This window comes from Cyprinodon variegatus, unplaced genomic scaffold (genome assembly GCF_000732505.1).
Source record: "Cyprinodon variegatus isolate N-32 unplaced genomic scaffold, C_variegatus-1.0 Scaffold46, whole genome shotgun sequence".
NCBI lineage: Eukaryota > Metazoa > Chordata > Actinopteri > Cyprinodontiformes > Cyprinodontidae > Cyprinodon > Cyprinodon variegatus.
Window position 1 is genome coordinate 263,894 of NW_015150499.1, and position 13,344 is coordinate 277,237.

At 36.7% G+C, this 13,344-nt stretch overlaps 1 protein-coding gene across 1 annotated transcript; it reads left to right on the top strand.

Annotated features, from left to right (window-relative positions):
- Positions 1-5,692: 5,692 nt before the first annotated feature.
- On the top strand, positions 5,693-11,733 carry gpr1 (G protein-coupled receptor 1). The gene is made up of 2 exons (XM_015370405.1): positions 5,693-5,997; positions 9,816-11,733. Exon 2 carries the CDS (start codon positions 9,851-9,853, stop codon positions 10,925-10,927), a length of 1,077 nt encoding a protein of 358 aa, XP_015225891.1. The 5' UTR covers positions 5,693-5,997; positions 9,816-9,850; the 3' UTR covers positions 10,928-11,733.
- The last annotated feature ends 1,611 nt before the right edge of the window (positions 11,734-13,344 follow it).

Here is a 13,344-nt window from a genome sequence, read left to right on the forward strand (position 1 = left end):
ACAACATGTTGAACAGATGAAGAAACATCTGAAGCAGGGTTTGTCCAAATTTGGTCCTTGTAGGCTGGTGTTCTGCCGGTTTAGGTGTTTTTTTCTTTTTTAAAACACTGATAGCTGCAGACATTAAGGTAATTAGGTGAAACTGGGAAAGGTCTAACTTTGGACACTCCTGATATAAATAAATCAGATAAGCAGGTAAAGATTGTGCATAAACATTTCTTCACATTATAAAGTAATACCAGCAAATTCGATAAAGAGGAACTAAAATACAACATAGTGGATGTTTTGGGGTAGGCTTTACAAAGTCTTGATCAGATATACCTGTTAATTCTGTATAGGTTAGAATTGTAAGATGCATTCAGCCAGTGCCCCAGAGTTTTTTGCTTATTTAATAATAAAATGCACTTTTACAGGGAAAAAAGGACGCATGATGAAAGAATAACAAAAATGCTTATTATCAGGAAACAGATCGAACCGAACTGAAGCACAGAACTAGTTTGGTTATCACACTACTGTGTGAAGGTAGCAGACAACTATCAGTTCCTGTAGGAGGCCCAGTTGACCACTACAGAAAGTAAGAGAGGATATTGCACAACTTTGAAAAGCTCAGATATAAAATTAAACTATGAATGCAGTTTGAAAGCTGTATATTACTGAGTTTCTGCCAGGTGGACATTAAAAGATGAGTCAGATGTTGACCAAGGTAAAGAATTAACAACACAAATACACACAAGATGTAGAGTGCTGGGCAACATTTAAGGTTTTTTTGACAGCTGAAAGAAGGGATTATTTATGAAAAAACACAAAAAACAAACTCTAGGACATTACTCGATAGTTTGGAGACTGATTGATGAACTTATGGGACAGATGATCTCTCCTTTATACAGTTTCTTTAAGGATGTACATTCTCTTCAGCATGTCGGACTCTGGCTATAAATATTATCTACAGAGGAGACTGAATAAGTAAAGTCAGAGTGTGGAATTTTTTTTATTCAAATCTTGGTTAGATTCAGCAGACTCCTGAGGAATGTAACAGCTCCCACAAGAAAAAGAGACAGCCATTCTGACACACTGGCTATCAGATGGAATAATCAAAAAAAAAAGTTAGCAGCAAAGTCTTCAGGAATGTTTTCAAAAGCTCATTCATTCAAAAAAGAATGGAATAAAATAGAAGTCATTTATTGTTCCTCAGTAAGAAAATTCAGCTGTACTAGCAAACAAAGTTAAAAATGGAAGCATGCAGATTCACATAACGATAGCAATAACAACAAAGAAATAAACAAACCCACAACATAAAACTATAGCGTCAAATTCAAATGTATCCCTGTGATTTTGCCTTCATGAGATTATCAATAAAGTAAAAAAAGGAAAACTCTCTTGAAACCGAGCTGCAGCACATAAGACTGTAAAACAGCTGGAGAGGTTTTCCAACATGAAGGACTACACAGAAAGACCCTAGGTCTAATATAACACACTTAACCATCTGGTTCTGCCTTAGAGCTGATCTTCCAGATTCAGGAAGTGCTGGTAAATGCTAGAGGAACATTCTTTAAAGAAAAGCACAAGCTATAAAGAAGAATCCTTATCTTGGAAGCTTGGAAAGGAGGGGGGAAAATGAGCAAATTTTGTTCTGCCAAGTTTAAAAAATGTTTATTTTAGTTTACCTTGGCAAAATGAGTTACCAGAAAACATCTTAAGGAATTTTGAAAAGGCAAGCAGGAAAAAAAAAAAAAAAAGCGAAACAACCAGAGTTAAATACACTCTTTAGTCTTTCTCTTAAAAAGCTGTGGCACTTCTACCGAGATATTACAAGATGCCACAGATTCACCGCAAAAAACGACACAAACACTCAAAAGATGAGGTATAACGCCGCATCAGTGTGTGAAATCTCTTATGTAACGTCTCTGTGGAGAAAATGACCCCTCATCATCGTTATCTCTGCTTGTTTGGAAGCTGGAGTTTGGGTGTGCACTTACTGTTTAATGAAGGTCATTAAATACAGGCACAATGGATCTTTGACGGATGCAGGAGCTGAAAAACTTTAGAAAGTCATGATGGAGAACCTTTGTCTTCTGTTTTTTCTGTTTGTTTTTTGTTTTTGTTTTTTTTTGTAAATAAAAATCCAACCGAAAATGAGCCCTGTTAACATCATACCGTAGCAAAGATCCCATTGTTTTTCAAACGATTAGAAGCTGTTATAACCCCACTTATCTTTGCCTATGTGTAATACTACAAATATAAGTATTATATTGGGATTTTAAGGGTAAGATTAAAAAGTGGAGCAAAATTACGAAGATGGAGGTAAATAAATTCTGTCTTCAATTTTGTTTTCTAAATAAAATTAAAAAAAAATGCTGTGTGCCTTTGTAATAAGCCATCTGAGATGGTAACCAGAACCAGGTGTGGTCCCAGCTGAAAGTGTTTTGAAGTGTTTCCAAGGACTGATATTTTTTCCAGCACTTCTCTGCAAAACATTTGAACCTCGCTCACACGCAATGAAGCCCGATTCATAAAATATATTTTTAGGTCTTGCCAGAGGAACTCAATTGCATTTAGGTTTTGCAACTGATCTGTTATGAGAAAATATTTGGATCTGAACTATTTAATTGTATTTCTGGCTTTATGTCTGGCTGTCAGCAGAGGTTGTGTCCAAGCAGCTCTTGCATTTTTGCACAGCCTTTCCTAATTTATGTTGATGAATTCTGACTTCATCTAAGGCGAGTGGGAGCCTGTAGTGCTTTCCATGTTGCTCACGGATCTTTTATAAACTCCTTCATTATTGCTGACATGCATTTTGAGTAATTTTGCTCGAATTGCCTATCCTGTTTTTGAAGAATTGCTCTTAAACAATAAGCACGTACCTTTGGTCAGACTCTAGAAACAGCAGTTATTACAGTTTGGACAAGCTGCTTCTACAAAACTACTACTATCCATCTTAAACATCCCTTTCATCAGTAAAATTGTTGGAAATGTTTTGTTTCAACAGTTAAATACCATGTTGACAGTGAGCAGCCATTTACATGCGTCCAGTCAGGTTTCTGTGCTCACCACAGTACAGACTGCCCTTGTCAAGGTGTTTGGTGACATCCATATATATGCAGACTGTGGAGGAACCACAGGGCTGGTATTCTTGGCCCTTAGTCCAGCATTTGACCTCATTAATCACTCCATTTTATTAGAACACTTGGGTCAGCCTTAGGGCAAAAGCACTTGACTGATTTAAATCTTACTTGAAGAATAAGGACCATTATGTGTCTGTATAGTGGTTAACTTTACATCAGAGACCATTGAAATCACATGTGGTGTTCCCCAAGGGTCTATTTTGGTGTCCCTCCTATTCAAATCTACATCCTAGCTCAGATTATAACAAACATACATTATCATACCTATGCAGACAACACACAACTATACATTATGTCCCCAAGTTACTATGAGCCCATTCATTTGTTGGATAAATGCAAAGAAAAACGCAATGCATGTATGTGCCAAAAGTTTCTTTAGGTTATTTAAAACAAAACTAGATTATAAATATTTGGATCAAAGCAGGAGCATTAAAAGGATACCATTGATCAGGCCCAACTTTTAGGTGTAATGGATGCCAGGCTGAACCTTCAGAGTTGAATAAAGTCAGTAACGAATGTGAATTTGATTCCTTCATCACCTGAAGAACATTGCAGGGATTAAAGGACTGTCTTAGTAGGATCTCAAAAAATAAAAACAAAAGCAACTAATCCACATGTTCTTCTTTAGTAGAATTTACTACTGAAACAGTGTCTTCACAGGTCAGTCTAAAAAAATCCATCAGACAGCTGCAGTTCCAGAATGCTGCTGCCTATATCCTCACTAAAAATAAGAAAGTAGAGCACATCAACACAGTCTTAGAGTTACTCTGGCCCCCCGTCTCTATGGTAATACACTTTAAAATACTTCTGTTGTCTATAAATCCCAGAATGACTTAGCACCAAAATACATCTCAGATTTGTTAATGGTGAATCAATCACAGAGACCTCTCCAGTCTTCTGACTCAAGTCTGCTCTCCAAAAAATAGAAGAAATTCTGGAATCTGAAAATGTCAGGATTGGTTGTGGTGTGAGGAGACAAATGCAGAGGCAGGGAGGCAGAGATGAGTTTCTTGATTATTTAATGAAGTAAAAACAAACAACTGAGGCAGGAATCCAAAAAAATCCAAAAATCAAAACATGAAAAACAAAGTAAAAAAAAACCCCTGAAACCATGGAGACATCTGGGGAAAAACAATCACGAGGAGGAAGACTCAGAGAGACGGAGTTGGAGGAAGTTAGACGAGGAACCAGCAATGAGGAACTGGACAGAGAGAGTATTTAAGGGAGACTGAAACAAAGAGAGGACTAACGAGCAGATAGGGAGCAGGTGTTCACAGAGCAGAACAGGAAAGGAGCTAGGGAAAAAGGAGAACACAAGAGGGCAGCAGAGGGTAACAAATAAAAGCCTGAAAACTGATTATAACCAGAAAACATAACAAAATAAGAACCAAACCACTAAAACTAGAAAACAAGGAGCAAAGTAAAACTGAACACTTAAAAGAAAACATAACAGAGCCAGAACTGTGACAGAAAAAAAACAAAACTCCCAGAAAAATGTAGATGTACAGAGTACCCTTTACTCGAGGTAAAAATGGATGAATTGTCTCAGTAAATTGCCTCGAAATGACATGTTTTATATATTGGCACTATATAAGTAAATTGAATTTAATTACCTGCCTCTGTAATTCCAATGAAATGAATATTTCATTTTGTGAGTTTTTTTTCTTGTTTCCTTCAAGCGCAGCACTTTTAAGTGATTTGTTATTGAAATAAAAATACAACTAAAAGCGCCTTCCTACGCCCAATCTCAGGTTTCCTAAGACCAACAGTCTTTTAGCTTTGTAACCCTTGAAGTCAGTAAGTTTATTCTCATTCAGTCAGGAATTTTTGTCAAATTGTAAGGCAATTACGTTTAACATACATTGCAAAAATGTAAATCTAAATAAGTAATTTTTTCTTAAAATAAGTGCATTTAGTCTTGACTTGAGGAGGAAAGTGAGACACTTTGCCAATGGAACAAGACAATTTACATTTAAAATAAGAAAAAACAATTGCATTGTCTTATTTCAAGTGCATATTCTCTAATCTTATTTTAAGGGTAAAAATACTCATTCCATGGTTAAATCATATTATTTGCTAACTTTAAGAAATTTTTACTTATTTCTAGATCGTTTTGGCCTGGTAAATTTGGAAAAAATTTCCCCTCTAATTAATACAATCTTTAGACAAACATAGAAAAAAAAAATCTGGTATGATGATAACATATAGTGGATGTTATGAAACATTTAGCATGAAAAAAACAGAAAGATTGTAAGATGGGCACTTTATGTAGGAGCTAATTGATTCAAAGCAAACAAAAGAGCAACGACCAACATAATTAAAGCCTTTTTTGTCACAAACCGTTATCCTATTAGAGATTCAAAGTGAGCAGGCTGTTAAATAAGCAGGAGAAAAAGGCAGAAGTCAATACAGAATTGACTGAGGCTTTCTGTGAGAGACACAATACAGGCGGAAACAATAAAAAATGTGATTTTTCAAAGCGGCTCTTTGAATCCTCCCATACAGTAAGTGGGAGAGCCTGCCCAGAGTTTACTGAGTGGCTGCAAAGGGAGAGAGAGAGAGAAAAAAAAATACTGAGGCCACAGCCTTGTTGAATAAAAGCCGCCTTCATTCCCTGCTTCTGACTAATAACCCTTTCCCTCTCTGTTTTAACGGGTCTGTTGTTGTTTTTTATGTAGGCTATATATTCTTTCGTGTCTGCCAAGGTCAATCAGGGAGGCGCAACTACAGATCAGCGTCTGGAGAGGCTGCTCAGTTTTCTCCTGGAGTAAAACAGTTTGTAAAGGCAACAGAAAAAGGTCCCAGACCAGGATCAGTTGGAGTAAACACAGAGAGAGCAGAAACAGGCTGGATTGGGGGAACTCTGCACATAAAGGTAAGCCACACAAACTACGCCTGAAATGTAAAAGACCCCAACACTGTGTGTATGTGGCATTAAGCTGAACCAAACCCACTGTGAAGCTGAATAACAGCTGATCGGCACTTTATTTGACCTAAAGTTGTCTTAACATGAAACGATTCTGCATCTTCTTTCCTTTTGGGCTTCTTGACACCAGATGTGCATATTTTTCCAACCCATTACAGTCATTTCATGTTGCTGGTAAGGCATTAATTATATTTATATAACATGATCAAGCTCACGACTAAAATATCTATTTATATTCTCTGTAGTAATGTTAATAAGTTGATTGTTTATGTTCGTAACCTTAACCCTTTATAGGCTAAGTTACCGTTTTTGCTGAGTCCCCCCATCCCTCAGTGAGGTCTAGAAGCAGCAGATCTATATCCAGCCATTCAGCAAAGATACTGCTACATGTCTGTACATCTTATTTTGGCATTTAACAAATTAGACGAGCCCTTGAATGATATATTACCTACTCTAAATTAAGTTGGGAAAAAAAGTTATGTCAAGAAAAAAAATAGGTTGAGCTAATTGAAAAGTTAAAAACTAAAGTTTATAAGCCTAGTTAATTACATGAATTTCTTATAGAAACACTTTTGTTGTTTTTCTTAATAATATAATATATGATACAATATAATAGTCCGTATTGGGGAAAATTGGCGTTTCCTTTTTTTCACATTTCTGCCATCAAAATATCCATATTTTTTTAATGTTAGAAAGGTAATAAGGTCTTGTCCTTGAACACTACTGGCTTGAAATTTTGATTTTTTTTTAAAGTATTTCACTGAGTGCCCTATAAAGGGTTAAGCAGGTTTACTGTTTTAGATACGCTTAACTTAAAGCTTAAAAATGTAATTTTAAATCATTCACCAATTATTTGAAATACGTGAATAATGAATAATTCATTTAAAAACCCTATTGACGCAATGCATAAACAATTGTATAGCCTACATTTAATACCTTCCTAAATGTAGTTAAAGAGTTAGGCGGAGACTGGGGATGGTTGCAACCATGCCACTGCTTAAATATAACTACAAAACAACTACAATGACAAAAAAAGGAAAGCAATTCTCAAGAAAACACAGAATGTCATAAATCAAAGAGTAATTAAAAACTTTAAAAAAAGAAACTTAAACAGAATCATGACACTTATGAAATATTCTTATCCACTCAAATTTCAACCTTATACAAAGATGTTTGGGGAACACTGATAACAAAGCAAAGCTACAAGAGTACATGCTTCAAAAATATTGACTAGATGTCTTGTCTCCTTTAAAAAAATACCAAGCTAATGCATGATGCTACCCCCAACAAGTTTCACTGTACATCTTATATCATAATATTATTCCTCAAAAAGGAAGGGGGACATTTCAAACAGTCTTTTGTTTGTTGTTTAAAACTTTTGGCTCTCTGCCCAGCATTGCTTCTGCTTCTTTCTTTTGTCTAAGCTGGGAAAATATCTTATGTTTGCATTAATTGTTTAAGATAGATCAGCAATAAATAATCATTTTTGTTTTTCAGCAAAAAATAAAAGATAAAGGTCAGGAAACAGTGGCTGCATGTAACTTAATTAACAGTCAACTTGTTTTTCTGAGTATAAAGTATGTTTATCAGTGGGTTATTATTGTTCTGTGGAGATTTGCTTTTTGAAAAACAAAAAAGAATCACTAAATGATTTATCAAATGACTAGATAAGAGTAGAGACAGTGTTGCAGGTGTCTGTAATTCTTTGACAACTCTCTTCAACCTTGATGGTGATACAAAATAGCTGTTCATAAACCTTTCACCCAGATTTAATTTACTATGTGGTGCTTATTAACGACAGTTAGAAATATTATTTAAATTGTTTATAACCATAGTGTTTCCCAGTTCCTCCCTGAGTTCCCCCACACACTTCAAGACATGGATACAGATATTTTCTATGTGAGCCTTATCCATGCATCATCTCACCATGTTTCTGTGTTACTGATGTAAATGGATGATGACATAATGTTCGACACACCCAGTACCGACTTTGACAACAACCAGCTGGTAACTGAGAGGACTGAAGGAGAGAAACTGTTCAGCAAAAATAACACACAGTCTTTGGGGCAAATTGTTTCATAACTCTGAATTAGCATTGTGCATCTTTCGTCTCCTTTGAAATTTGAGTACTTTCATTAGTTTTGGTCATAAATAAATCTGTGAGTCATATATGATCTAAACCATTTACGTGTCAATCTCTTGATCTCTACAGCATGTTTGAAACTTTTAAAGGTGAATACTGGGATCTCCCTCGGAAGAAACATTTCTAAGAAAATGAAAATGAAGAAATATTTATGTTATCTTATCTGTGAAGATTCTAAGTCATCCAGGTCATGGTCAAGCTTGAAAAAGTTCAGTCTAGGCAACTGGATCACTGATCTATATTTATTCACTGGATTGCTGATAGGTCGTTTGTAGTACACAGTGCTGCAAAGTCACCAGCCGCTAGATTGGTACTCCCTAGTTAGACCGGTCAGAAAGTAAACAATACGTGCGCTACAGCATCGAACAAAGATGATGTTCTCAATTTCAGGGGGGCTTAAGACTTTTAGAACAAAAAATCAATTGTGTGTGTGTTAATGGAGCTTAATAATACTGTAAACAGATACTAAGAATATCACACACACACACACACACACACTATCTGATGATGTGCCAAAAGTGCTAAATAGATTATGTACATGTAATGAACATGTATTAATTACATTGTTATGGCGATTACATTACAGGCATTTTATTTATGGCGCGACTCTATGAAAGTGGGGAGTACCAAGATGGAGTCAGTCGACTTCAGTTTTTTGTTCTATCAGCAATCCAGTGAATAAACAGATCAGTGAACTGGACGTGAAGTTTTCTAGGAAACAGTTCTAACTAGCGGTAGGGAGCACTAAGATTAATTTACTGTGATTTATTAATCTCATTGCCCCCCACCACTAGATAGAACTGGAGAAGCCTCTTGAATGAGAGGCAAAGTGTCTTCTAGAAAACTTCACATCCAGTTTCCTAGACTGAAGTTTTTCAAGCTATTTATGTTATCAAGAAATACAGTCCAGTGGCCAAAGTTTAAAAATCTTGCTAGTGATACATGATGTTCACTTTCACTATCTTTCATGCTATCTGTTTTAAATGTATGTGTAAGCGTACCACGTACATCCAACCTCATTCAAGAAAGGAGTTCTTAAAGTAATCTTCAACAGCAAGAATTACTATTTTTGAAAAGATTAAATCATATTCACTGATGAATGATCACTAATTATTCCACGATTGATAGCATCATTTTATGCAAAACAACCAAAGCTGCCAAGTTACTATATAGTGAAGGAATAAAATGACATCCGAAATACAATAAAAAGAAAAACACTGAATATTTAGTTGTCAAAACATGAAGAAAACTTTCTTCTGTCTGGTACGACATGATTGGTCTTTCCACAGATGCAACCTTTTTCTTATGCTAAGAAGTAAGGTACAAAACCACAGACGCTGCAAAGATACAATTTGACAAAGAGGTGAACTTACCAGCATCCCTCTTGCTTCAGGAGCAAGAGGGGTGCTTAGTCAGCTACAAGTAGGATTTAGAGAATTACCTTAAGTCATTTTCTCCATGCGGGTAGATAATGTCAACCTAGTGGGTATGAATTCATGGTTGGTTTTAAACAGGCTGGATCATCTTATCTGAACAGTTCAAAGGAACATGTTGCAGGACAAACATGATATTAGGTTGTTTTGCATATATTCATTTTGACTGTATTTTCTTCTTACTTCACCAGATCAACTTCAGTGTAGAGATCTTATCCCTGAAACTATGGATAATTCGTCTGAAGACTATGGAAACTACATCTATGAATATGATGAGTACAGCGATTTGGAGAAAGTGGATCATAGTCAGACAGCGGCAATCCACATCATCTCTGTAGTCATCTACATCATTTGCATCATTCTTGGCCTGGTCGGAAACGGAGCCGTCATTTGGGTGACGGGGTTTAAGAGCAAGAAAACTGTCAATAGCGTTTGGTTGCTCCATCTGGCCATCGCGGACTTTGTGTTTGTCCTTTTCCTGCCCTTCTACATCGACTACATTTTGAGGGACTTCCATTGGAACTTTGGTCTTGTCATGTGTAAACTGAACTCTTATGTTTGCGTGTTGAACATGTACGCCAGTGTCCTCTTCCTCACAGTGCTCAGCGTGGACAGATACGTCTCTTTGGCGCACCTGAGCTGGTGTCAGAGGTACCGCACGCGAAAAAATGCTTGGATTCTGTGCAGCTGTATTTGGGTGGCAGTTGCCCTGCTGAGCTGCTACATGCTAGTCTTTCGAGAAATTACACAATTCAGTGGTAAAGTGGTGTGCTACATGAATTATCATGGAACACAATATACACACACAGGTGCTATGAATCACATTATAGTAGTGTCAATCCGTACCTCTGTGGGCTTTCTTTTGCCGTTTACTGCTATATTTGTGACAGGCATACTTCTGTTGATGAAGGTGAGGCAATCACAGGGTGTTGTTCGCATTTCGAGGTTCTCAAGAACAGTTTCAGCTCTTACTCTGGCCTTCTTTCTCTGCTGGGCACCATTTCATATTTTCAGCTTGATGGAGTTGTCTATATACAACTCCAGCTTAATGCACAGTGTTTTGAAGGCTGGCTTCCCACTTGCCACCAGCTTAGGCTTCTTCAACAGCTGCATTAACCCGTTGCTGTATGTGCTGCTAACCAAAAAGGTGCGCAGCATTCTCAAGGATGCATGTCTGAACATCACTAAGAGTTCGCTGAGGGAGCTGAACCAGTCCATCTCTGCCACGGAAGTGGAGGTGGAGATCACGCCTGGAGTCCATCTGGACATGATCCAAGACAAAAGTGGTGTTTCATCTATATAAATGCATGCTGCTCTTCTTTCTCATAATATCTAACTCTTTCTATTTTTCTTCTTTTTTTTAACATAGTTGTGCCCACTTCAACTTGAAATTCTTCCTGGTGGAAAAACTAACAAGCTGAGCTCAAGATGCACATGAACTAAAGTTTCCCTCCGCTTATTTTATAGCAACAGATGGAGGCCACACTCACAGCTGTAACTTTTGTAAAGGTTTCAAAGAAAATTGTTGCACAAGTTTTCCAACTAATGTTCTACTTGCAACAAACAACTGGCTCCTTTTATTTTTTTTTAGAGTCTCTGTATCTGTGTGTAGGACTGTTTCTAACATGCTATGAAATATTTAAATCATTAGTGTCTTGCAAAAATGTATCTATATAAACATTTTTGCTATATAAACTGCTCCATGCAAAAAATTGCTTGTTAAATGTGACAAATACTAAGGTAAATGTTTGCAAAAAGAGATATAAATATAGCATTTCCTTTCTTGGAATTTTAACATTTATAGAGAAGAAAAAAAGGATTGAAGCTCTAATTTAAAAATGGACTATCTTTATGTCATGAAATTTAATGCAAATTTCGCTTTAAAGCTCTATTACCTTTATGTTTAAAGCTGTTTAGTTCTACGTCTGCTATACTCATAAAGCTAGAAAGAGGGGACTAAGAAGCCACACATGGCGCAAGAGCATTAGGTTGGATTAGGGCATATTAAATGAAATGGAGGGAAAATTGTGAACAGTTTTACCCCTGATTGGGAATCACTGCCTTAAGGGAACAAAGTTTTGCCATTTTTTTTTTCAGGTATGACCGGTTTAGATGCTGCTACATAAGAAAAGTATCCCTTTAACTCTATACTATCAGCCCAGCATTTTACCGCAGCTGTCATGCATTCAGGCTGATGTTTAGCATATGTTTGTTGGCACTAAAAGATTTTTGCATGTAGATAAAAAAGTTACATTTCAGTCTTTAATTTCAATAGCCCATGTTTCCTGTTTCCACTGCTGTTTCAAACACAAAACCATCTATTATATAGCATAGAATTTAATGAAGATTTGTAAAAACCAATGGAAAAGAAAACAGGATTAAGATGTGATTACTTTTGCAAAACATGTTTGTTCAGGTTCAGTCTGACTGTTAGAAATATATTACCTCATCTATTTACATTTCTGTTGCATGTTTAACATTTCTACGCAAAGGGCTACATACAAAATGAAATGTATCCAAACATATTTCAAGCAAAAACGTATATGTCCTAATAAAAATGTACTTCTGAGTTGTTTGTTATTTTCCACTGGTCTTTTTTTCCCCTGCACACACTAATTGGATTATCCTGAGGGTCTAAGATGTGGCTGGACAGCAGGCCTGAGTGAGAAACAATTCCAGATGTGCATTTTACACACATTTCCTCAGAGTCTGTTTAAAATGAAGCTATATCCTGTTTTTTTCCTCCCTGAGTTCTGACTGTGGATTTCAGGGGTTTCATCACACATGTGGTTTATCAACATAACAGGTACTGGTATGACTGAGAAAATATTTGAAGAAGAAAATAGAAGTTGCTTTCCTGTTTCTACCTAATGATTATCTCTGATATGCTTGTCGCAGTCCTGGAAGGTATTCAAGATAAAGATATTACACAGTAAATTCCACAGTGTTAAATATGCAGTGTCACTGTACACTGACTCTTTTAGAGTTATTACAACAACTGGAGTAAAATACACACTATCTATAGTACTAATTTAACACTAATTCCGAGTGGGACCAAATGCACTCCTAAAGTGTTACTATAACACTTCCAAATCTACAGTTTGGACCTCATAAAGCTCAGATTTATTATAGCATTGAGAGATGCTTGAGATGATTAAGTAATGATTAAGAAACTATCTAATTTGCTTAGTTAGCTGGCCTACTGGCCTTCTATTGACAAGCTTTAAGAAAATGCTAATGTATTTTTCAAAAAAGTAGACAAATACTAAGTTTTATTACATAACTACAGTACTGCTGTGCTTGCATGGCCAGCAAATCTGCTTAATGGAATTAGCAAGAAAAGGATGGGACACCAGAACCAACAATGCAGTCCAGCTGAAGCAACCTTGACCAGGATAATTCCCTGTATACCATGTAATATGGAGCCTAGGTGGAAGTTCAACTGAAGAAACTAATTGCTTTACTACATCCACCTACGACACAGCCAATCAGCTTTGAACCACACCTCGACGAAAGCCAATCGGCATCCGAAGTTCATCATAAAAGGCCTCCAATACGCACCTGTGCGCAGGCAGCGGATGCGCTGTATGACTTCAATCAGATGAAGCAGTTTCAACACACCTCCAGCCCCTCCTCCACCATTGTAGCTAAAGCTTCATCAGTGTCATTCCGGTCCGGTAGAAGGCCGCCATGTTGAGCCTGGTTCTGCCAGAGGTTTCT